The 27,224-nt window shown below is 40.7% G+C and overlaps 1 protein-coding gene across 1 annotated transcript in view; it reads right to left on the bottom strand.

Annotated features, from left to right (window-relative positions):
- Positions 1–587: 587 nt before the first annotated feature.
- DAB1 (Dab, reelin signal transducer, homolog 1 (Drosophila)) overlaps positions 588–27,224 on the bottom strand; it is a gene marked incomplete at its 5' end in the record, with an annotated part of 49,028 nt that continues 22,391 nt past the window's right edge. Inside the window, 10 exons of the mRNA XM_010078987.1 lie at positions 588–671; positions 1,504–1,631; positions 2,459–3,007; positions 4,925–5,033; positions 6,165–6,227; positions 19,771–19,830; positions 23,773–23,838; positions 25,126–25,164; positions 25,758–25,877; positions 26,509–26,640. Coding sequence (XP_010077289.1) covers positions 588–671; positions 1,504–1,631; positions 2,459–3,007; positions 4,925–5,033; positions 6,165–6,227; positions 19,771–19,830; positions 23,773–23,838; positions 25,126–25,164; positions 25,758–25,877; positions 26,509–26,640 — 1,350 coding nt within the window. The remainder of the gene's footprint in view (positions 672–1,503; positions 1,632–2,458; positions 3,008–4,924; positions 5,034–6,164; positions 6,228–19,770; positions 19,831–23,772; positions 23,839–25,125; positions 25,165–25,757; positions 25,878–26,508; positions 26,641–27,224) is intronic.

Raw genomic sequence — 27,224 nt, 5'->3', positions numbered from 1 at the left:
TGAATGATCATAATTTTCAGATGTTTTTAATTTGCAGTTGGGAGATAAAAATACACAAACCTATTTCAATATTTTTTACATGCAGGTGATAAATATGCTTCTTCTACTGATTATCACATTGATTTAGGGTAGAGGTGTTCATGAATCATTACATAATTTCATTTAATGTTTGTTATGTCTGTGGGTAAGATGTTTTCTTCCATTTAATATGTTACATCTGACTAAAGGCCAGAGTGAATTTGATAACAAAAAAATGTTCTGCCTAATGCACTGTTAGTAATGGCTCAGGTTCCCTATTTCACCTTAGAATCTGACAACGAAAATAAGTCTACATTTCTTTAAAGCATGCAGGCAGCTGAAACACAAATATTTGCATAAGTTGCAACACTTAGTGAATGGCAAAAGCCATGCAAATCACTGAGCATGAGGAATACACTGTGGATAATGGAGAGGAAAAACGGAAGAGATGAAAAGGAAAAAACAAACCATGCATCCATGAAAGCAATGGTAGGCACTGGTGGAAGAATAAGCGAGCACCTCAAGGTGTAGAGAAAAAAAGGACAGATACCTACCCCAACCTGTGCTATCTAGCTACCGACCTGTGGACTTATAGTATCACCAGTTGGCTCACCAAATGGATCACTGTTGGATGAGGCCTGAGACTCATCAGGCTAGAATACAAGAACATAACACCTTTTTTTCTCAACAATAAGAAAGTGAAAAGTCAACACGAGGTTATTTTCATGCTGTGGGCATAACAAGTACATCCTATCTCATGAAAACCAGAAAGTGAGTGTCACCACTGACATGTTCTCAAAAGCCATAATGGTTTCCCACAGCTGACGCAGGCAGGAAAGGACCACACCAGTGCCTGCTGGAGCCCACGCAGGAGCTGCCACAGACTTCAGAAGGTACTGGATCTTTTTTTGTACAGTCCCCCTCTTGCCTTTGGCTCACTTGGGCTCTTATCTACCCAACTGTGACTTAAAGTCACTGCTTGGATAACATTTCCCGCTTTGGTCCACTGAGTCTAAGGCAAAGAAATCACATACTGAGGGCCAGAACACTGAGGAACGTAACTAGGCAAGCAACCGGGATGCAAGAATGTGCAAGACAACATCAACCATCATCTTCTAACACACAAACTCTCACATCTCCTTCTGCAGCCTCAGCATGTTTGTTGTTTTACCTCGGACTCCCTTACCATCAGCAGGTGAATGCTGGTGTGCTAAAAAGGGAACTGGATACCACTAACATATATAACCTTACATATGAACTCTGAGTTGGGTTCCTTGTATGCAGTATTAGTGCATATCAACACAAATGTCACGCTTTTAGCTATCAAAACAGAACTGGGAAGTGAATGCTGTCTGCAGCTCACCCTTAAATACCAGCCAGCACTGTTAGAATAGTTATTTCTGACACTACCGAACACTTAGGTAACTTCTGTCTTTTCTAGCTAGAAAGAGCTAATCAGTATTTAGAAACCTTGGTGCTACTCACAGGCTCTTGCTCCTCACTTTTGCTTGGGCTTTCAAAACCCTCTTCAAAGAGGTCATCTGCAGCAGGATCACTGGTATGAGATGCTGATGATTTTGATGGAGAACTCTGTCTGGGTGCAGGGGTTGGAGCTAAACAAAGATTAAGGTAACAGCAACAGATATGTATCTGTTAATTTGTTCAAAAAGACATAGTAGCACAAAATTTGCTCATGCTTTAGAGCCCCCAACTTTTATTACCCCCGGAAATGATTTTCAGTCGAGGAGGTGTAAGGTAAATTTGAACACCAAAGTCATGATCAATTCCATGTATCTGATTTCATTCAGCCATTTCCAAATTAAATTTGGCTGCATCTGGCATATGTCGTTAGGAACCATGGAGATGAGACTACGTTACATTAACAATGCATGAGTCGCCTGCCCTGTGGCAGGTAAGCGAAACAGAAGGTCTCTGGCTGGCTCCTGGTAAATCTGTGTCTCATGAATTCCTCTTTTCAGCAATCTGTAAAATCCCCCATCTCCGTGGTATGAACACGATAAGCTTATTCTACAGCTCTTCAATTAATTTCCTCACATGTTCAATACATCAAGCTATTAAAATAAATACCCAACCCCTAATTTCTGCAAAGTATGGCTTGAATGGGACGTAAGTGAAACAATTTGTAAGGCTGAATGTCATGGGCATTTTCCAACCAGCTTGCATTGTCCCTAGCACAGAAAATGTACTACTGTCTTCTTACAAATTAGATTTCAGACAGCAGCTATCCGAGCTGTTGATTTCAATGGTCTCTGAAATTCCTCTCTGATATTTTTCTTTATGGCTGGAACACATTTAATAAGCTAGACCATGCATGAAGGTTCTCAGTCCATATCTGTGTTGCATTGAAAAAAAAAAAGAAATGCTTTGAGGAGCAGTCACATCTGAGGAAAGGTATGGCTGAAAGCATGTAAATACTCACGTGAGTTTGTAGATGGTGTTGTGGAAGTCACAGGAGTCAAATTTAACTGAGAGATGTCAAAGTCATCACAATCATCTGCTTCCTGTGCCATCCCAACTTTGTTAAAGTAACTTGAGAAGGCCTCTGAGGTACAACTGAGGGAAGGCTGATCTGGTTTTCTTGATGGCACTGGTGGAGGCTGAGCCATCTGGAAATCTTTAAACATTTCTTTTCCCATTTTCTGTCTGGACCTGTCTGTCTGTGGACTCGATCTGTTGGAATCACTTGTGGGTGGAACAGTAGCTATAGGAGCAATGGTACCTTGAAACATGGCTGCTTGTAAAGGCAAAACAGTTTGTGTTGGCATGAAGGCAGTTGGTTGGAACTGACCAGCTACAGATGGCCACGGCTGCTGAGTAGGAGGAAAAATACCGGGTTGGCCCCACGCGATCGGCTGTCCTCCCTGCATCACCTGAGCAACTGGAGGCTGAGCACCCATGGCCAACTGCTGTTGAACAAGTGGTTGCTGTCCCCAGAAGGAGGGCAGAACAGCTCCCATGGCAACATAACCTTCAAAGGATAAAGAGAGAAGGGGGGAAAAAAAAAAGGATGAAAGATTTTAACACTACTGTCAAGATCATGCAGGAAAAGCTACACAATGAAGCAAAAACATGCAGGCTACATTTGTGATCCCAGAGCTTCAGCGCACTTAGGAAGAAAACTGAAGACACTTCAACTGAAGTTGAACTTACGTTGCTGAACAAATATTTGTATACAAAACCACAATTTGGTTGATACTGGCAATAATCCTTCCCCTTGTCTGAACAAAAAGGTTCTTCTCTTCCTCAGTGAGCTTTGCTGCAGTTCCTCATCCTTTTCGTTTTTATTCTTTGCTGGGGAGAGTGACTGGAACACCAGCCTACTCCTGTTAATGGCACGGCTACAAAACTGGTTCCAAGATACCGAGAAGCACCTTTGTGTATGTTAGATGAGAGCTCAAGGGCTCTCTAATGACAGTGTGACCTTCTTGCAAGAGAAGGACTCTGTGCCATCTCTTCTGACACAGTTACAGTTCAAACCGTTGGGACTCTGAAAAGCAAAGCAAGTGTCCCAAATTGCATAATCAAAAGAACCCAGATGAATTCAGATTAAAAAAAAAGCCACCTTTGGCTATTACCTGGTTACTCGAGAACATAAAAAGGGACCCGAGCTTCTGCTGTCCTACATACCTAGTAACAATAGACTGCTTCAGGTGTGATGCTAGCATAAAACCTCTCTAGTTGGGGAGGAAATTAAAGATTAACACTAAAATAATAACTGCTTCCCGTCAGACCTGAACCTTCTTTTCAAGCTACCAAGAGTTCGACTGTGTAGGAATTATACAATCAGGTGCTTTGTTATCTACAATGAAAAAAACCCCAACAGCTCTGAAACTGAAACTACTGTAAAGAATGTTACAAATTAAACCACATAATACAATTATGTTCCACTGACAGAAGTACTATGCTTCACAGACACGCTGTTTCACATTTAAATTAATGATTCACTGCTAATACTTTACAATATGAAAAGCTCTTTTACTTTTTAATACTGTCTTAGCTTTAAAACTCCTGTTTCTAACCTGAGTGTGTTTCTGAGTCCTCCTGTATCTTCTGAACTTTGAAAGATCAAATTAATGAATGATGAAAAGAACAGTAACTCAGATACATATCTATCTCAATAGGTGGCTGTGATGGATTCTCCAGATGTCCTTTTATCTCGCCCCCGCTGTAACCTCACCCGAGCAGCGAGGGTTTTCATCTGACGTTATCCCCAAACACTTCCCCATCAGTGTAACCTTCCTGAGATGCTGTGACGCAGCCTCAGAGAAGGAGTTACCCAATTAGAAAGTCACTGTTGAATGATTCAAGGTCCTCCTCCTCCTTTTTCCTCCTGAGTGGTGCTGAGAGCGCTGCTCTTGCAGTGCTCTGAGTATCCCGGGGAGAGATCAGCAGTCAGAACCACATGCTGTGCGTGTCTGTGCACAATGCTACACAGGCTGTGGAATGTTGGACACTTCGAGCAACACAGGAAAGTCTAAAGGAAATATCAGGATTTGACTAAGTGGAACACCTTTGATCAAATTCTCCATGTCTCGTTCTCTGTTTATTGGAGACACCACAGGATAGCCATTGCTACTGCCAAAAAAGCAAAGCTAAGCTAATTTTTTTTTCCTCTTTTGCTACTGTACCTAGAAGGTATGTTATCCAGATGGCTGAACTATGGTTCAACTCCCTGGGACTTTTTTGGCTTCTGTTTTAAAAAATGTGGGTAAATTCAAAATCATGTTCTCCCTGCGTGTTAAAGCCTTGCCCTGCAGCACTGTCCTCAACATCCTTCCCCACTTCTGCTGCACTAAATTAATGCCCTGGGTACTGAAGTGCAAACCAGAGCTGAGAACTGATCACCAGATTTGAGTCAAGCCTCTGTTTCCAGTGGATTTCTTACCTGAGGGTACGGCAGCAGTGCTGAAAGATACAGAACCAAACATGTCTGTAGTAGCAGGAAGTGACTGGGATGAAGATGGGATAAAGGCATCACCTGGAGTAGCAGGAGTCTGCAAGAAGACAGGAATAAAATACAATGATGACAGATCAGCCACAGCTTCTGCAGCACATGCTTTGCTGTCACATCATCCGTAACTCTAAAAATACAGGCTTGGAGGGAGGGAAGAAAGAGAAAGCAAAAAGAATCGAAAGATATAGAAGCAAAGAAGCAACAGAAACAAGAGCATTAGAATTTGCTGGAGACAGGAGAAAAAGACAGAAAATTAGAGACTTTGTACCAGAAAAAAAAAAAAGGCTGGAATATGACACATGAAAAATATTGACATAATTTCTTTCTCTAGAACATACAGACTTGTGATTCTAGGTGTTAGGTGACAACCAGTAGAGGCAGGGACCAAGGCATTAACGTAAGAAACAGTAAAGGCAAATGAAGTATCCGCAGGATTTATGGAGAAGTGGATAAATACTGCTTCCAGTTAGCCAAGAGGATCAGAACCAGAGGTCCACATTAAAGGAGAAACCCAACCTAACTGAGCAAGCTAAGGATGAGAAGACAGGACTTTGAGCATCTAGCCCTAGACATGCTCCGGAATACCTCGGAGATGTGCGGCTCCTGACTCCACAGCACCTCAGTTTTCTCAATATATTCACACTTCCCTAAAGCTTAATGTTACGCTAAGCTTCACAGGAAAATGATTGTGTTTTCATTTTATGATGCAGAGAAGCACATTGAGAAAATTTTCTTTGCCCCCAAAACACATTCAGCCCTCTCTAATGTTTTGTCTTCCTTCCTTTAAGGAAGGGATACATGCTTGGTGGAACCAAAGAGACATGATAAATAAGGCTATAACCGGGTCCTCCTGCAGTGCAGTGCAGACAGAGTGCAGTGAAGCATGCGTCTCTGATAAACACCAGGGAAGGAGATCTGCAGTTCAGGTTATATCTTATGTGACACCTAGCCCTATATCAGAAAAATAAAAATTGAAGATATTTTCGCACATCACCATGAAGCAGTGGCTCCACATTCAATTCGCTTCACTTTTTATTTTCTCACAACATAAAAACCACTTTGAAATGCTCCCTACTGGAATGGCTGATGACCTGAATTGTAAATGTGCTCAATAAATGTGCTGAAAATAGCACATAGAAAAAGGCACAGTTCAGTTTGCCTGGGTACTCACTGGGGGAGAGGTTACATCAGGAGGAGTGGACATGTCCCCAAAAAGCTCTAGTTGGGTAACAGCCTGTAAAGAGAAAAAAAAAAAAAATTTTCATTTATCTTTTGAGGAGAAGAAACTGTGAGTTAACTATTTACAACTTGCAAAGTTAACTAGTAACAGCTAGCAATATAAATCCCCCAAAAGCCACTTCAAATGTCAAGTCCCATATGGAGGAAGCACATGGGTTCAAGCTGTGGGATTCTGATATTGCTGATGGGCCCGAAGAGCCAGAAACTGACCCTATAAAATCATTCTGTTGAGAATTCTCCACCATAAAAAAATGAATAAAGCATGAAAAAACTAAAAAACTATCCAGAACGGGACTGGATGCATTACTGCTCTGCCCTTAACATCTGTGAGCACCAAGCATGATTTATGGGCAGTCCCTTTTCCCTGGCTCCTTTTCTAAACCCCCATTGCAAGGTCTTAAAACACGTCAGCGGACAGTGGAAGTGACAGAAGGACACAGAAGGGAAGGGCTTTGAAAGTGCTGCCCGATTTCGCCTTGCCCATGGGACAGCTGTGACCTGGATAAGTGGACTTGAAGGAGGATGCACAACTGGGTTATTATAGGTTTGTAGCTCTACGTTCAACTCATGTTAGAAAAGTTTTCTCAGGGCGTCCTTCAGATTGGTCTCAAACTAGGTCACCCATCCAGGTCTCACTCAACTGGGCCACAAGAGAAGAGGCACTTTCATAACAAGGAGCACCTTGAGTGGCTGCGTAATCAAAGCTCCTTCACATGTACTGGAGTAAAACTACCCTCTCTATCCATCCTCACCTGCAAACCACCTCAACTGGGGGCCAGGGATGGTAAAGCATGGATCCCTTGTAGCGCTGTAGGAAACCTAAAACCCACCTACCATCCTTATCAGGGTGACAACTCTGGAGAGCTTTGATGGGAACTCAAGAATTGCTCCTTATCCGCTACCTTTCTTCTGCTTACTGGCTCTCCTTCTTCCCTGTATCATACTCAATCACACCCACACATGTGGGCAGCCACAGTTCTCATTATGAATGAGCTTAATGCAAATCTTAACTCAGTCCATTGAATCCCCTCCCAACATTAGGCACATAGACCTTGCATTCTCCTATCACATATATGGGCTTGGAATTCAGTTGAGTCTTGACCTGCACATGTAGCCAACAAGTGGCGCTTTGGACATGAACCACGCTGGCTGGTCAGTCTTCACAACCTAACGCAGGAGCAAAATTGCCCTATGATTTTTTCCCCAAAACCTTCTATTATAAGTGATCCTTTAAGAAATAAGACTATCATTCAAAAATATAATAATTTCAAAGGTTTATGCATTTTTGCAATCCAGTCTCTATTCCCATTTACAAAAGCAATGCTACGATCGCTTAGATCTGGAATTTTTCTAGCAGCTTGGATGGTTCTCAGCTTTATGTCTAACGATGCACCTAGGGATGAATTATTTAGCGTTTCCTCACATCATGTTTTATATTAAATAGATCATATTGCTTTACTGATATGACAATATATTTTCCTCTTATGGGCTTATATATCCCTGTGTGGAAATGGAAGAAGGAAGAAAGAAGAAAATCCATGTTTTCTTCAGGGTACTCCCATTCAAGTGAAGTCACTCCTGCAGTGTGTGCAAACACACACCAGGTAAATATTGTTAAAATGCCCAGAAAAGTTGGAATAACGACAACAGCAGCACTCGTTTGGAAATCACTGCAAGCCTCGTGTAGGCACTGCTGGCTCCAGAGATGCCAGGTGACACTGACTCACAGAAAGAGCCACTCTCTTCTCATCTGTCCAAACTGCTTCAGCACCACCCCTCAATCTGCCCTTTTCCCGCATGATTGCTGAGCTTTTCCCTGTTTTCTCTTCTCTGGCTTGCTAAGAAATAGCTTGTGTCCTTTCGAGGAGGATCCTCCAGTGGTTCCATCCCAGGTGAGGAAGCAGGAGAGCAAGCCAGAGGGGATGTGCAAGGGCAGGGCACACACGGCTACACTAACAAAGTGTCTGTAAAGTTACACATTTTTTTGTGGGAAAAAAAATTATATGTTTCATATCAATAGTGAAAATTGATGTGAGTATACTTTTGAACTCAGGATTACAAGGTATGTATTTGAAAGGTGACAACTCAGATCGCTGTGCCTCAATACTTCTGTAAAATGGGAATAATAACACTCTCCAGAGTGCTTTAAGGTGATGGATCTCGGGAAACTCTTCACAGATATAATTCTGTTAAAGCTCTGAAGAGAAACTCTGCGGGTGGATTTCTAAACAGGCAGCTGGAGAGAGTGATACCAAAGCTGCCTTCATTGTTTGTTGTAATAAACCCTCACTCACAATATTCCCCAAGGAAAAGGAATATGTTTATAGGGGAATTATTTCTTACGGAATAGTCACCTTATGTGCAACGGGAGCTACAGAATTACATCAGAGCATGTAAACAGAAATTTAGTGGGAACACAACTTCCCCATTTACTTACTAGAGACACCTTTAAACTGCAACACTTGGAGGTGGAATTTTTAAGTCACAAAAGGATCCCAAATCTGGACCTGGCTTTTTTTCTACAACCCAATTCTCAGCCTGAATAAATGAATGTACCTTCTCTGACACAGATATCGTTTTATCCACTTGCAGCATATGAGATTCTGGACAGCAAATCTTTTATTTTTGTGATTTCACTGGCACTACAGAACTGATTTCACCCATGACGCTTTTTTAAATTATTCACATCTGATATTAGCTACGTTCCACTGAAGTTAATCCCAAACCGAACATTTTCAAATTGCACTGTTCCTATAGGTGATTTCATCTATATTTCCTTAAAACATTTTTAGTGTCACAACCTTACCTGAGTGACTGAAACAAGATTTTCATCAATGTCCAGCAATAAGTTTCCATTCTCCAGCTGTAAAGCATGATTTATGAAATGAAATGAATGATTTATGAAAATGACATGAATTCCTGAGCACGAAAATGATAACCCTCCATAATTATTGACTTCACCATTGAAATGAAAACCCTTTCCATCTTGCAGTGAGCACAGATATGAAATCACACAGTCAAAAGGGTGAGTTTCAATGCTGCTAGGAGGTGGGGCAAACATACATTTATTTGTGCTAAATCTCATCTTCTAACGTATAAGGCAATTTCACCGCTTGCGCCGTAACTATTTATTTTCCCAGATACTTATTAATTCAGCAATAAGCGTACCCAGTGAGCTCTGATACTGCTTACATTAACGGAACTGTTCATTGGCTCGGGGAGAGAAAGGACTTAACATCCTCAGAGGGAAAACAAAATTGAGTTTTGGACAACAAAAGCTCTAAAAGCAAGTATTTGCAGAAAAAACAGAGCTTCCTCTTAACTAGAACTATAACTTCAGTATAAACACATTATTTTCTTTCCAGTAATTTATAAAATTATTTGCATAAGTCAATTCAAGTTATATTTAAATCTATAGTTTGTGTGTAAATATAGGTAGGAGTATACTGCCCACACATACATACATCTCTAGATCTGTCTACACATTTAACATATGACTTCAGTGTCATCAGAATGCTGAAATCCAGATAACATTTATTGTAGTGTTAGAGACTTTATTTCTTCAGAAAAAAACATTACATCATATTATCAAAAATCAAATTTTCGATGACTGAGAAGCTTCATGGAAATTACCAGCTGGTAATCCCATGCCATCTTAAATAAGTTTAAAAATCTCTGAAACAGTGTAGAATGCTTTCCCGCCCCCCCTCATCTCATCACACACATGGAAAAAAAAAAATGTCTGTCAAAAGGCAAAGCTAAAGGAAGAAAACGCCATCATGCACAACCAGGAGAGGACCCAGTCCTGCACCATCCTGGTGCTGACCGTGTGTTCCCCCAGCCCCAGTAAGGAAAGTGTGAAAAAAGCTGTGTTTGCTTATTCAAAGAACTACACAGACCTTGAAACCAAAGGGGTTTGCATCTTCAGAAGGGACCAGTTTTGGCCAGCAGTTAATCACAGTTTGTTCTGACAGCCCCTCGTCGGACCCCCATCCTCCAGCACCCAGGGATGCAGCTCCCATCACCCTGCAGCAGCTCCTGCCCCAGTGAAACCAGCTGAGAAATAACCACATCTCAGCACGAAGGAAACACGTGTGTGACATTCAACGGCCCATTAGAAATTCCCACCTGTGCTACAGCGGGACCTCGCAGGAAACATTTGCCCAACATGTCGTGGCACATCCCCAAGTGCCCAATTATCACGTAGCACTTGAGCGGCATCTTCCACCCGCTCGTGTTCTGCGTCACACCCGGGTGAGGAGATACCTCCTCAGGGTGACATATCCCAGTCTGTTAGAGCATGGAACAGCCTTCAACGGCGACTGCACTGAGGCTGCAACGTGCCTACCGAGGGCAGAATTTACCCCTTCGAGCCTTGCTCCGGTTTGGCTTTGCAATACAAAAAAACCGTCACAATTAAAGCCACTAATCCTCTCCCTCTTTCCCCAGTGCGCAACAGAACCAGAAGCCTGGAAAGATGCTCCGGTCCTTGGTCTTCCTCTAGGATTGCTGTCTGTGGATTTCTCCCCAGAGGAATGTAAAAGCTCGCTTTAATTATTCAAAAATGCATCTCCTTGAATATGAAAACATCCCAACAGCTTAGTCAACCAGGAACACGCCACTCGCTTGCGACCAGCCGCGCAGACCGAGGCGGAGGAAAGAATATTAATCCTTGTATCGCGGTGACATTAAACCTATAATGAAAGCTCCATCTTTCTATACAGGCATGTGAGACATATTGTAAATCTTTTTAAACGTGAAATATGTAAATCTGGCTTCTTAAAGCAGCAGTGAGCTTTTTAAATCAGTCCAGCCAGTAATGAAATTCCTTGTGACACTTTTCACTGTTCACTAAAGAAAAACATCTTATCCAAGAGCTGGCGAAAAACCAAGGTACAGAAGCAATGGTAAGAGATAAGGAAACTGCAGCTCTCATAAACCTGAATCGAAAATGATCCACCTTCACTACAGTATTCCCTCTGGTCATCAAGTACTCTGAAAAACATATTGTTTCTAAGTAATGCAAAAGTTCAGATTTTAAAAGGGAAATCTAAGACAAGCCTCTTGCGCTCAAAAAAGTGTGAATCACCTTCCTTCTTTCCCTCCTATGTATATATAACAAGTCAGAATATCAGCTTCTGTTACTCAGCCTGGTTTTACCAAAGGCAAGGGAGCTACACTGACTTAGATCATGAGTAAACCTGCTTAATACTGCTATAATTTTGCAATTGAGATGATAAAAGTAATGGCTTACAAAATGCTGAAATTCCAGAGAATGAAGCAACGATGGTACTTAAAAAGCTCAAAAAAAAATTACACAGTAATTAACTTGTACTCTGATACAGAGCTCAGCAAGTAAAAATGAGTACGAAGGATACTAAATATAGAAAATAACCAGCAATTAGTAATTAACCTTTGAGCTGGGTATTAGCTATTCAAAAAGTTTAAGACAGCAGAGGGATTTAAACTTGGTTTCCTACACTCCAGAATGCAGGAAACCTCCTACCACCCGGCCTGGTAGACAAAAGAGGGATCATCCAACCGTGCTGCCTCCCTGCACTTCCAAACCCTTTTTTCTAACAGATATTTTACACTGGAAGTCTAACGACAAGTCAAACAGATAGTCAAACTAAAGATTTTTGTTCTTATTTTAGTTTAAAATGTAAATATTTTGGCTATGTCAAATATTTTTTCTGATGGTTCAAACCATTACTTTAGCTATATAATTATTTTAGTTAAATGATTATTTTAGTTCATCCAGTTATTCGCACAACCTTCTACAACAAATGTTGATATTACTATGAGCTCCATGAGCTGCAAGCGACTTGCTAATTAACTACAACTTATTCTAAAAAACAATTAGAACTCTAACGAAGGAGCACCTCAGAACCGTGACTAAACTTATCATCAGTCAAACCACGTCTAGCGGGTTGAGACACACCGAAAACATCCGACACACATATTGTTTTCCCGTAAAACTACTCTTGGATTAATGAAGTAGCATGATAATTCAACAAAGAATTGCTCAATTACTTCCTAATTAAAGAGAGTACACTGAAGAATATGTGTGTGAAGAAAAAAATGTCAACGCCTTTGCAATCTTCAGCCTCCTACAGATCCTAGAGATCCTTAAACGCCGTAACCTTTCCCAGTTACAGAGGTAATGGGTGTAGCTGAGCACAACCTGTTGGTTGTCAGGCTCTGTGAACATTTAGGGTGATTCCCAACTGGAGCAGGTCACACCAGCAACACGGGTGCCTATAAAACGACACTGATGGATTTTTACCCAACATACAAGTATTGGGGCATCCGTCACTCATACAGGGTTCAAATCCAGTGCTCAGAATCCCATGGGACACATGGGACTCCTGTTTAAAATGTCTCTTCTCAGTTTCATAGGGTAATTCTCCCTTGTCAGAAGTGCTTTTCTTCAGGTAACTCTCCTCCTCTGTATTTTTATTTGAAGTAATGAACCCAAGTACTGAGGTCATTATGATGCACCCAACTACAGCGCAGCCTTGAGCATCACCGCATTCACCAACTGCCCAGTTCCTTTGCTTGTTCACTGGAAGTGCTGGAGGTGCTGGAGGTGCTGGTTACAAATGCTGTTAGTCAACCCTGCTCAGCTAAAGAGCTGGGACGGTTAAGAATCATTGACATAGGAGATTATTGAGGAGTGTTGGAGTGAATTGCTTCACTGTTGCTCAATAGCTTCCTTTAAATTAAGGATCTCTTCCTACGATCAGAACGTACGCTTACTCATTTATTCTCTCTTCATTTGAAGGGAACTTAATTCTGAATTCCCTGTGTACCTTAGGCATTTACTCTTACAGGAATGGTATTTAAAAAGCTTCCACTACCACTTGTCTCTGACAGAAGCTAATAAATCAAGTGTCCAAAAGAGTGACTCTAGCTTAGAGCCAGACCCACGCTGCCTCCAGGCAACATAACACCCAAGAAAACTAAACTTTGCAGAGTACAGAGGATGCTGGTGCAAAGGTCCCAGCCACACGGTCACCTCCTCCGTACCTTCTCCAGACCCCAGGTGGTGGGTTCAGAGAGCATGGCATACACCATGGTACACACTGGCCACATCACATGTATTTAAAAGAAATGCTGCAAGTCCAGAAATATCGCTGTGTTGTTGAACTAAACACGGAGGCTTTCAAAATGTTGACGCAAGCTATGAAACCTGCTGTAATGTCCATTTACTACGCACCAACAGGCCCTGATATCTGCCTTCTAGAAACACAAGCCTGGCCTTAGATTTGGGTACCTTTACAAATAGATGCAATTTATTGCATGTGGCTGATGCAATGCAGAGATATTAAATGAAACCTATTTCTCCATTCCATGGAAAAATGGAAACAAAGGCGAAGAGCAAAACATTTCAGCTGATGAAATTTCATTTCAGCGTGTAGCTCCGCCAGTTCTCCCAGGGGCAAACGGGGACGAGGACAGAGGCACAGGACACGGTAAGAGCTCAGATGGGGAAAGATGAACTCTCTAATGTCAGGGGACTATGGCAAGGCTTGGGTGGCACAGTGCAGCCAGCCAAGGTGACATGTGATGGCTTTCCTTAACTTGCAGAGAGAAGTGACGACGAGAATCCAAACTTCCACGTGAGAGCAAAACTCCATTTCTAGACTGTGACAGCAGAGACAGCTTTGGGTGCTTGCAGGGAATAAACTTAAAAATGGAAGGGAATTAGAAATAACCCCAAATTCAAACACAAGGCACATTTATACAGGTCCATCTGATGGTTTTCAACATGACTGGTGACTGGAAGCTATAACCAAGAAAAAGTTACGTCTGCCTTTGTTACTGAATATCACGTCATCACGGTACTTTTGAAACCTTGAAATCTCCCAAGTTTCAGCAGGCAAAAAAAGCCAAGACCTGTGTATTTCTGTACTTAATAATGTAGGATAGCAGCAAATGAATCTGCAAACATTTACAACAGCTTCTCCTCAAGCTGATGTCCAATGCATACAGCACCTTCCTCAGACCTGCATCCCCTTTAATTTGTAAATAAACAGCAAATTGTGCAACTGATATCATTTAATGCATATAGCAATACAGACTAGGTAAAGCTACAAACTACATTACTCAGAAAGTAGATTGTGTGTAAATAAATGCTTCAGCAAATTACTACGAGCTGCAGGGCTCTGAGCAAATCCAACACAACGCACGGCTGTCAACTTAATGTATCAGCAGCCATCAGACAAAATCTGCATCAGTCATGTTGCATAAAAGACAGAAATTCACTGTATGCAAGAGAACTTTACCCCACAATCAATGAGCTAGAGCTACGGCTCAGCTACATGCTCTTTTCTCCACTTTGGAGAGTATCAAAAGGGACAGAATATTACCCAGAAAATGTCTAGGAATCCAGGCAGGGTTAGGAATGCAGATACACGTGAAGCCATTGGACATACGACCTAACTGTAAGGGGCCACTGAAATGTTTATCATTGATTTCTATCACCCAAGTTCTGTATTAAAACTACAAATCTAACCTGCCACACTAACACCCACGTCACCTCCATCCAACAAGATAACTGTGTCACCAGGGCACAACCTGCAGCTTTTGTTTGCTTCCTTGTTTCCTGCTGTTTGGACCGGACAAACAGAGAGAGAACAATGACAGATTGATCCTGGGCTGTGCTGCTGGATTACAGCCTTCCCACGCTATGGGATTATCTCCCAACATCCTAAAGAACTGCACTAGGAAGTAAAGTAAATTCAATGCTTTGAGAGCATGTAATCATTCTGCTGGAGGTGCGGGGCTGAGGATCACATTCAGGGAACAGTATCACAAAGGCAGGAATGGAAAGCCTGCTAGCAAGAGAACTCTTTGGGATTAAAAAGAGCTCAAGATGTGGCCCACAATATCAATACAACATAAAAGCACAACTAAATCAGGACATTTTATTCTTATCTGTGAAACAGTATTCCTACACTATTAAACCCCACTGTTTGACATGCTAGATACAAAATTATGGATGGACTGAAACCAGCAGCTTCCATGGGCATATTTTCAATGTTCAGAAACTATCCAGATTGAGATTGAGATTCATCATCTTAAATGGTTTATACATTAACAACGGATTAATTCTAACATCTAACCCTCCGGATTGTTGGAAATCAGACTCTGAATCCAGGTTAACAGCCTTTTGAATGTTCTTGTTCTACTAGGCATTGCAAGAACAATTTTTCAAGAATCAGCTGAAATAGCCCCAACTTTGAGCCAGGTGATCAAACCTACATAAACCATGTATATAGCACACATGAAGAAACTTCATCACTTTATGCTTCAGAGGCTATAATACAGGAGATTAGGGAGGAGGACCTGCTTTCTGCTTCCTGTGCCACTAGAATTTTTATTAAGGAGTAAAGCACAAAATATTCCTTGATAAAACAGCTTTAAAAAAAAAAAAAAAAGGAAAAAATTATAGAAAGACAAACAAAAGAATACAAAGACGGATTTAGTTATTACAGCACTGGATCAGGGAACTAACATTCCTCCCATGTCTTGTCCCCAGGGCAGCCAAATCACCCCCTGTCCATCCCACCCTGGGTTGTTAATATTTCTCGCATAGTCGGTACCAGCCAGCTGACTGCCGGCATTGTACGGCGTCAGCGCTCATGCCTTGAATCTTTACACAGCAGGAAGATGAGTTGTTCGAAAGCCTTCGTAAAATTGTAAGCAGATAGTTCAGACATTTTGACGAGAAGAGACGGTTTTATTGTGACGTGACTGACAGTCTCCGTGAAAGGTATTTACAGTCTGACTCTTCTTACTAAAAACACCGTGACAGGTAGAACTTGATGTGGATGTATAATGGGGAGACGATGGGAAATTATGACAAAAAGAGCTCATTGAACACTTCACTTTTTTTAGAACAGTTAATTTCACATACAGAACTACAATTTCTACGTGGAGTGTGTCCCACTTAGCACAAGGTTTTGGGGTAAGCTTGCTTTCTTTGTCTGGCTTGATGTCTATTCTCAGTGAACGGAGAATAACCGTGACAGGTAGAACTTGATGTGGATGTATAATGGGGAGACGATGGGAAATTATGACAAAAAGAGCTCATTGAACATTTCACTTTTTTTAGAACAGTTAATTTCACATACAGAACTGCAATTTCTATGTGGAGTATGTACCACTTAGCACAAGGTTTTTGGGGTAAGCTTGCTTTTTTTGTCTGGCTTGACGCCTATTCTCAGTGAATGGAGAATAAGAGAATTGTCCTAAGGAAGGAGCAGAGAGAAAATAAGAATGAATACAAGAAGTGTGAGTTGATACAGGGGAAGGGAGCACACTGGGTATGATGAAAAGCGTGTGCTTGCTGAGCTGCATCCCTGGCAGAGGAAACTTACAGCAGAGTAGGATTTGCTGGGAAGGGAAGCAGCAAAGAGATGGGGAAATACAAGAATTATATCGAATAAGCAACCTTTTCATCCCAATGTCAGAGAAGGGACCTGGCAACCAGCCACCGCTCATAATTGAGGTCAGTGGGTACGTTCGAATTCCGAGATCCAAGAGTCGTTCCTTTCCGCCTCATTTGCACCGTATTTACATCACTTGGTATCAGAGATCATGAGGAGCCATCCCATAAAGTATTTTGACACCTTCTGACAAATGGCCTCGCACAATGGCACAGTACCGTGTAAGTACCTCGGCCATCTCCATGCACATATACTGTTCCTCTGCAGCCACGAAAGAACAATGCCCAGACGTCCATCCATTTCCACCTGCGTGGCACACCTCATGAAGACAGGAGGAATTTCCCCGTGAAGCGGTTATTTCTCTCCACTGGCTACGGAGAGTCAAGGGTGGAGGGCACCCAGATGACTGCTTCAGTACCCCTCACTTTTATGTGCGGAGACGAGAGATAACTCGCCAGAGAACATATCAGAGGAAAACAATCCCAAAATGGAAAATCGATTTCTGTCCAGGGAACGTGAGCAATTCCCTTTGAACTCAAGCAAAACTTGATGCATTTTTATTAAGTGTTGTATTTATTGTCAGGAGAGATAATTCATAGTGCCTGAAACCTATGAGGAGCTACAAAAAGTTTCTCACTTTATTCACCCATTATGAAATTAATGAAAGCAAGATCTCCTAATAAAGGAAGTGTCCTTATACATTTAAACCAGGTAGATGAGCTAGATTATTTGCCCTCAGACTGAATTTTAGGGGTTTATATAATAATGACAGCTATAAATTGAAAAAAAAATTATGGCAAGTGTCTCAATGACAGAGAGTCTCAGATGTGGAAGGGTGAGCAATAAATCAGATGGGCAGTGGAATATTAAATTGCTAATTTTAAGAGCTATTGCTGCTGCTTTTTTTTAATGCATACCAATAAAAAGGTGAAACAAAAATCTCAGCTACATATTTCTTCCTCTTCTCATTCTCCTCTTTTTCTTCATAAATTAAAGTACATGACTTGTGTGGAGAAAAAACTTTAATCCCTTTAAATTTAACCATGAAATAGCAAAAGAAAAAAAAAAAGTCTGCAAGCAGCTTCATGAAGATGACAGATTAAATATATTTGATGATTACAGAGTAGGTTCCATATGCCAAATATCCCACCGTCATGCTCATTGCCAGGACAGTCTAACACCAAAGTGTCTGCAGACATGATTGCAAGTGTACTGTCCACCCAGTCGTACTGCAACGACCTAAATTACAGACTATACCCACTGAAACATTCCTGAAGGAAGAATAAAAAACTCACAGGAAATGTACAGGGGAAAAATTGAAACACTGAACTACAGGAGAAATAAGTGAAAAATCTACAGCTATTCCTTGTTGGCAAATACCTTCATTAGTTATGCAACATGAGGTATTTTACTAGATTTTCCCAGGCAACACGATGATGCCTCCCTCCTGGTGGCTTATCATGAAATATTTATGGCAAGATTTGTTTGTTTGTGCAAACCACAGAAGCGTCACAATTCAAGCCCCCATCCAGCCCCTCCCCAGCATTTATCTTCCTTATTCAGCATCTCAGTCTCCGTGCTCAGCCCAAGCTGTGCAAGTTACCAACATCCTTACATGAAAGGAGTTTCTCCGTCTTGAATACAGGCATTTCTCCCATGCTTACAGCAGACTCAAACTCCTGACCTTTTCCTTTGTTTTTCTCCATTCTTACACAAATCCTCAGAAATATTAATTTTCCACGTAACCAATGCAATGGAACAATTTCTCGAGGTATTTATAGAACAAATTTATATCAAAGAGTATAACCCACCCTTCAGCAAATGCATGCCTTGTTCTAAGGTACCTGTCACTCCACTTCTCTCACCCATTTGTTATCATTCCTGATACATTCTGGGGGTAAAAGCTTCATGTCTTCAAAATGCAAATACACAGGAAGGGAACGGTGCCATTTGGATACAACAGCATATTACCCCTTTTTTTCAATAGTCTACTGCTCAAGGCACAGGACAGAAAGAATTAAAGTTGACAGTCTATATTGACCCTTAGCCTCTTGTATACTTAGAAGCACTACAGAAATAATTCGTGGCAATATTGGAAGGCAATCTCCTTCTGCTGATTACAACCCACAATAACCAGGAAAGCAATGCAACACATAGAGAAAAAATTCTTCCACTCAGGAGTTTGTAGAGTGAGGTCTTCTCGCACACTTAATCTTGATGTAGTTCCTCTCAGAGCTTCCCACCGCTGTTCAAACTAATGGCCATTGCACGTACCTCTGCCCTGCAACTCCACAGCCCTTACAAACCTACCAGAGAAGATGGTTTTACTGGAAAAATAATTGCTTTGCTATGGTATATGTTAGACTGGATTTTGATGTAACTTTTTTGTTTGGTTGGTTTTTCTTTTTTTCCAAATAACAGAAAAGTAATTCTAATTCAAATTCCCATTTTTTGGTAACAATTCAAAACACCTAATTAAATCTTTGCCCATCAGCACACTGTATTCACCAGCAAGTCTTCTGAGAGGTGTAGACATTATAGCCACGAAAAATCACCGTAGAGGTCACAGACAATGTCCTGGCATACCTTTTCCTCTCGACCTCATCTCTATTCAGACCTTGCCTTCCCTGCTGTCCTACTAAACCAAGCTTAACGAGCACAATATATAAAGTACAGTTCCAATGGAGCACACAGGGGAGAAAATTCAGCCCACGCTCACTCCGAGTGACAAGCCTTGTACAGCCCTGGGTAACAGAGGGACCCTTCTCATCCAGGCAGCAACGATTCATGCATTAACATGCAGAAGGCTCATTGTTGACTCTTAACAACAGATAACACATTTATAAATGGTGACTTTCATAAGAATGAGTCAGAAAAGGCAGAAAGGAGATTTAAGTAATGAACGAGATGGATATAAGTGACATTACAATCCTGGTTACTCTGAACCAACCCCACTGACAAACAACAAATTACTGATAAAATTCCCATCATGAGGAATGTACCAAATGCTACATGCAAAAATGGAAGCCACAGAAACTAAGAAACACATCTGCTTTCCTGCATATAAATAGGGAAGATACTTACACTTACAGGTTGACTTTTTGGCACATCATAAACACCTTCCTTCTTTTGGCTGGTGGGAACCTGCAACAGAAAATGAAAACTAGAGTCATTATCCAAGGAAGTTTGATGAAAAATTGAAGTCTGTTAACTGTACTCTTGATCAGGGGGCATAGGGATAGGATGAGGGGTAACGGTTTTAAGCTGAAAGAGGGGAGATTTAGATGAGATAATAGGAAGAACTTTTCCTGTGCAGGTGGTGAGGCAGTGGCCCAGGTTGCCCAGAGAAGCTGTGGATGCCCCATCCCTGGAGGGGTTCAAGGCCAGGCTGGATGAGGCTTTGGGCAACCTGGGCTAGTGGGAAGTGTCCCTGCCCATTGCAGGGGGTGGAACTCTATGGGCTTTAAGGTCCCTTCCAACCCAAACTCTTCCATGCTTCTGTGAAATATCTTACGAGTTTTGATATTAGAGTAGGGCTGGCTTATCAGAAGGTGAAAGAATGTTACTCATTCACTGAGATGTGCTATCATTTCTTATTCTGTATAATATATCAGAAACTCTCCCTACTGTTCACACATGATCTTGCCCATGTTTAAATGTCAAAGTCTTCATGGGAAACAGGGCGTCTTTAACTTGGTGTGCATTGCAGAAGTTTTTGAAGAGCATGAGCGCAGAACCCTCATAGAAATTGAACAAGGTTTTTAAAAGATCTCCTCTATTCCTATCCCAGGAATGACTTGCTTGCCTTGGTTTTCTCAAAGTATTCTCTTCCACTAAAACCACCTATGACATTACATAATGTGAAACTGGTAGGAGTGGAACAATTCAATTTCACGGAAATAAAGTGCTCTCTTTTTACAGGCTGTTAAGTGACAGTGCAAGAGCAGAAAACAAGAATGGTGTCTTCAGTAAGCCACTGGAAAGTTTAGTTTTCATAAAGAGAAGCCAAATGTGGTAAGGTAAATTATTTATAAACTATCAGCAGCACTTATTTTTCATTTCTCTGTGGAAACTTTCCCCATCAGTCAACTTCCCCATGAAGTCATCCCAGTTTGCACATTCCTCTCCAGAGCTTATTATGGAACGAGCGTTCCCCTGTACTATCAATCCCCTCTCTCTTACTCCAGCCTACAATTACATTAGAAAAAAGCTTCTGACTTCTAATATCAAGACAGAGAAACTCTTCTGAAAGACATTTTTCTCTGCCAACTCGATACCTCCTGACTTCCTGCTATCTTTACTTGCCGCGTATCATCACACTTTTTTGCATCTCTGCATAGACTGGAGGTCTGCAAGGGATTTCTCCTGTTTTTTTTTTTATTAGCAATATCAGCAAAGGGGTACCAGCACTATTGCTGCTGACAGCTCTGGCTCCGAGACAGCTGTGAACCATTTTGACATACTTGCATCTTACCCACAATACAAGCACCGCAACTCAAACCCCCCCCATCTCAGCCTGTCAACTCCTGATGGAGCAGAACTTGCCTCTCCATAGAGACCAGCGCTGCTACATACACAATACAAAACCACGTAACTAAATCCCTTCCCCACCTCACTACCATAAAACAACAGACAGAAAAAGAGATGCTATTAAGAGGTCTGACAGTAGGTGAGAAGATTGGTACATGGTCAGTGATCAACTCCTTGCCTAACTAACGCATTAGAGCAACTTCTATCGACAGACAATATTAAAAGAACAGACAGACACAGACAGCCTTTGCGGTAATGTATCAAAGAAAGGTGACAGACAGAGAAAGAATGCTTAAAAAGAAAATTGTGACCTCTACAATGTTAAAACGAAATAGAAATTGTCACTTTTGGCACTTATCTTCCATCTGTAGTCACCCACTGGGCAAGAATCTTTTCCACCAAGGGAGAAGTGAATTCTTTGTGTAGCAGCTCTGGGTTGAAAGATCAGAGCAGCAGCAGCAGAAAGATTTGGCAAGGCTGAAGTGAGGCTACATCATGTTACTGAACAGACATATTGACCAAAGTATAGTACGGGGAAGGCTTTGCAGTAAATAATAGAAGCTGGCACCAATTTGCATCAAACTAAAAAAAAACCCAACAAAAAACAAACCCAAAAAAGAAAAGAGGACCTCTTCCAACTTCATTTTTAATAGCAACCTGGATGGTTCTGAGATCATCAAGATCTTGGAAGAGAAACAATTTTGCCAGTGATCCAAGTGTAAGATCCGAGCTGTGGGAACCCAGGTTCACAGCAAGCCAAGAGCTCACAAAGTGCATGGGAACGAGGAAACTGCGGCTCTGGGCAGGTCTATGGCAGCAATGCGTCAGCATCTGTCAGTTACAATAATAACAGAAAAAGACTCACAGCTCCCTAATTTCAGCATTTGCTTTATTCAAGCAAATCCTATGCCTGTAGTAAATACAATGAAGGACAATGCTAGATCGCATATCCTGAGAGTACGGCATACTGTGCATCACAGGTATTTTCTGTGCACCACTGTGGGAGAAAAAACTTCACCACATCCAGACACTGTCATATGAAGCCTTCAGCAATTCTCTGGTGATTTACAGGACAGTAACAGTAATACTTCGAGGTGAGGCAAGACCTCACTGCTTATCATCTACTACTTCCATTTTAAGAAAAAGAAAATGTCCAGAGAGTCCTCCTGTCCTCTAGGCCACTCCTCAGAACACGGTTCCTACTTCTTCCCTACCCACCGGCATTTGCTCTAAAACCTCCAAACACTGGGAGAGAAGACCCTATTTTGCTTGCTTCCGCTGGTACTTCTCTACAATGTCACCAAAAGCTCCGCACTTCGATGAACAACAATCAGATTTTTTTTGTTGGAAGGTAGTTGCCATGGGATTTTTATTTCTAGCATAAAACTGACAACTAGAGCAGTGATTATTTAACAGATTGCTTTCCTGAAAATAGTCAAACTTTCAACACTATGTGGTAGAAAACTTTCAACCTTAGGCATACTCTGACCTTGAGAGCTTGGCATGTCTTGGTGTAGAGATGCAGAAAGATGCATACTCAAGTCTGGGTGGTGGAGCGCCGGGAAATCAACAGTAATGACCCTGTGATGGGATCTATGAGATGGTTATTTTCTAATGTTTAACTTGCATTTCCCTTTCCCACTTAGCTTCTTTCTATTTAGGCTCACAGCTGCTCCACCATTTCATTTTTTTCTACTATTTTCCTACCTTTCCTCATTACTTAAAAAAATGCCTCTTTTTTTTGTTTTGTTTTGTTCTATCCCTGCTCCCGTCTACCTTAAAAAAAGCTTTTCCTATTAGCAGATCAACCTCTAGTACAGCTAGATGAAATGTTTAATCACTGCTCCAGTCTTCTTCCCCTCCATACTAAATGATTTCCTCAAATCACAATTTTCTTACAGCATACAGAAATTTCTATCTCCAGATTTGCCTTTAGTACGTGACACAAAATGAATCACATTATATTTTAATAAACCCTGTACCAATCCCTTGAGGATAAATTGAATGACAAAAGATTATTTTATATTGCTTTCAATGCAATTTTTTGTCAGCGTGAAGAATGCAAGCTTGGGCTCTAACATAACATACGCACTCTGAAAATATTTTCCCAAATCTGAGGGATACCCATTGAAAGCTCTTAGGTTTTGGTCAGTTCTTTCCTTGGTTAGCCAGAAAGAAGAGCAGTGCCACCAAAATGTCTTTCTAAGAATTGCTTGGATGGTCTGTCCTCCGTAAGATTTCAGTATCTGTTTCTTAGAATAGGTGTAAAAAGTTTCAAAAAATTAACAGAAAAACAGAATCCACTATTTATCATCTTACACGATGTACTCAAAAGTTTAAGACCCTTGACAAAGTCAATAAAATTTGCAGAAGCTGAAATGACAAACAGAAGAATCACACTGAGACGGGGCGGATTACTCACGTCGTCATCGGAATGAGATGCCAGATGTTTTTGTGATGAATGAAAGCTAACAAAAGTGAACCATATATGAAATGTACTTTACTAAATGCTTGCAAATCATTGCAATGAAAACACCGAAGTGAGCGATTTTATACCTGATAAATGTTTTCTTCCATTTCAGGCTCACGGATTGGCTCGTGTCCAGCCTCAAACACAATGTACTATTACACCAGCCGCCAGAGAGGAAAAGTCAAAGATGAAACAGAAGGGAAAAAGGCGATTTGGAATTCCACGTAAAAACACAGGCAGGCATTAAAGAAACAAGTTCAAAGTACAGGCTGGCAGCAGGACAACATGTTTGTTGGAAAGCGCAGAGTAAGGTTGTTTCATATTTCATTAACCGGCAACGAATAGACCTAAATCTCCTCTAATGATCATTAGAGCAACTTCCTAATTCTTTCTCACTAGGGAGACCGCTTGTGGCCCAATATTAATTTTCTGAAGTCAACGTGAATTTTGCCTCTTTTACATAATGGCAATTATTTCCACACATATTTATTATCTATGAATAAATCCAAACTGGGAGAATAGGCTGGTGCTCACGCAACGGGCCACATGGCAAAAGGCTGTCACAACACTTTTTATTTTCAAGTTCTCACTTTATTGTGAAGAGCACAAAGTAAAACTCCTGACATTATAAAAGCTGAATAGTAATTTAGGCCATCCTAATTCTTATTATCTTCCCTACTGCACCTTGGGCGCTATTCAATATTCACTAATGGTTGAATCAGTTTCTTTCAGCCTGCCTCCCACTGACATGCCTAAGTGGAAGAACACAAAATCTCCAGGAAGAAAAAAAAATGAAAAACTACCATATATTTTGTTTCAGCACAAAAACATGAGAATGAAATTACATCCTTTTCTTCTTCACACTCAGTAGGGTATCGGACATGAATATATGACATATTTCTGATAATCATCTTTGCTCCCAGACATTTTGCTTGGATGAAACAAGACTTAAATTTCAGATCTATTATTAAATCATAGCCCAAACGCCAACAAGGGAGTGTGTTATAACATCAATTCCATTGTTGTTTTTTTTTCCCAAATATTCACCCTCTGAACAAGTTCGGGCCCCACATAAGCCAAAACCAAAATGTTAATTTATTACTATCAGAACAAGATGTCACCTTCCTTATTCTCAAAGTAACTCACTTTCAGTTAGACTTTGTATTAAAAAATTATGATAATTCTCATTTGGAAACTTTTGGACTCACAAGCCACATTTTAGGATATATTTAATCTAATATTTCTATATAGACATATTGTGCTATTACTTACAGCTTAATCTCTAAATACGCTATTTTCTGTAAAAATCTTACAAATTTATCAGAAGACCTATCTCAGTAAATTTCAAAACATCTTGTTAAAGGTTTTGGCTGTGTTTGAAGGTAACATATTATCTAGTTATTTCTGAAACTCCAAGGCCATACAGCTTCAGAAATTACCTGGTATACAGGATCTTCTACATCTTCTTCCAAAATTGTCTACAGCAAAGTAAGAGGACAGGCAGTAAAAGCAAAGAACATAAACAGTAGAGATAAAAGAACTGTTTTAAGAAATTGAGGGACAGCAAAGAAATAAGCAAAACGGGCAGGTAAGCATATAGTGTTCTTTCTTTAGCATACAGATAAAGTCACATTATTGTTCAAAGTAACTTTATTCAAGTTTCATCCAAGTTTAACAATCTGCATCTTAGTGGATTGATTCGAAAACACACATTCAGAAGTATATTGAATCTTCCCTAAAGTATTAGACACTTAAAAACCTGACTTACAACACACTGACCTTCATTAAAGTTTTCCTCCTGAATTAGAAGAAACACTACATGGGAAATGAACAGATCATTTCCAGTTGCTACACATGCTCATCATGCCCCAAGGGATAGTTTCATCCCTGTTTAATCCTACGTCTGAGCTCTCGATGGCTGTTAGGTTCGTGTTTGTCCATTTGAAGCTAGCACCGTTCAAACCCATTGCTGTTAAGAAATGCTGAGGATGCTCAATGCCTCTTTGGAGCAACTTTGGGGGATACTTCAAACCATATTTTTCTTGGCAGTAGTCTAAGCTTATGCGTGTACCTGGTATACCGCTTGTTCACACTGTTTGTCCTTTTGTGCCTTTTTTTCCATTTCTTCCCTTTGTTTCAGTTCATAGATGAGCTGAAACAGGTCTCGCAAGTCCAGAATTACAGGTTCAGCCTATGGAAGCAAAAAGAAGAAGGAAAGTTTCTATATGGGAAATTATATACCTCTTATTCCACCCTGCTGACAGAGCAGTTATAGCACCTCCACTATGGGAGAGAACTTCTCAGAGAATTATTTTGTAGCCCAGCATCCAGGCTTGGGTTAATTTCTATTGAACAAACTATAAGTGCAAATTAATAAGTATAATTATGAATATAAACGCATTAGGAATATAAAAGGCATTATGAATACAAAAGGCATACATATGAATATAAAAGCATATTTATTAGGGGTTTCTCATGCAATGAAATTGCAGTACACTATATGCAAAGTAGCTATTTGGTATCTATTACTTTCTATTTAGATGAGTACAGGAATATAACCAAACGTATCTATAGCCAGTCTAGTTTAGTTAGAAAGGAAAATAGTAAATAATTATTAAAAAATACATAATGAAAAATTGGAAATCGCAAAATACATCCCATTTTTTCCCAAGCTGGTTTCATTAATTTGCTATTTAAGAGCACCTAAGCAGACACTTGTGACAATCATACACAATACAAAACTGGCCTTTTGAACAGCTTCTTATGAACATGGCTTTTCTGCTGAGTTACATCATAGAAAATGACAGTCATGGGACACTTACTGCCTGGGCTGTTTTTATTGCCACAAATCTGTGGTTTCCCTCCTTTCCACATACATATCCAAACGCTCGATGGTCTGTGATATCCTTTGCGATGTATGAAATTTCATGAACTGCATGGTGGTGCTGTAGTAGCTATTAAAAAATAGAGAAATATCCATCAAAATGTTCTACTAAAAAGCTGTATAATTTCTCTTTTGTCAGTGCTTTACCTAGATCTCAACACACCTATGGAATTAAAACAAACAAATACAACCTGGTATCAAAATCAGTTAATATTTGAATTTTTTCAGCCTATTCTTTTTTCAAATTCTAGCCAAACTTGACTTGCTGTAATAATTTCACTAAAAGCTTCAATTGAATATTTTTCTTGGTATCTTTTGGTGAGATCGAATTCAACAGAAAATATATCACCTAGTTCCTACCTACACAGCATCCTAGGTACAGAATCAATATTTGTAGGCATGTAAGAGAAGCAGCAGCTCCCTGTAGCTTCATCCAGGGCGACTCAGAGGACAGACTGATCTGCAGGGGCTGCAGAGCTAGAGCCGAGATGGCCAGTCTCTCCCAGAATCGGGACCAGACTTGCTTTATCTCCGCAACACTCGGCATCAGACGGAAAGTGACGTTCCATTTAGAGCACAACAGAACTCCAAAAATGTATTTTTCCCAAAAACTTCATGGAAATGCAATTATCCAACTCAAAATCAATGCTAAAT

The sequence above is a fragment of the Pterocles gutturalis genome, unplaced genomic scaffold, assembly GCF_000699245.1.
Source record: "Pterocles gutturalis isolate BGI_N339 unplaced genomic scaffold, ASM69924v1 scaffold6141, whole genome shotgun sequence".
Lineage (NCBI taxonomy): Eukaryota > Metazoa > Chordata > Aves > Pterocliformes > Pteroclidae > Pterocles > Pterocles gutturalis.
This window is presented reverse-complemented; position numbering and strand designations above follow the sequence as displayed.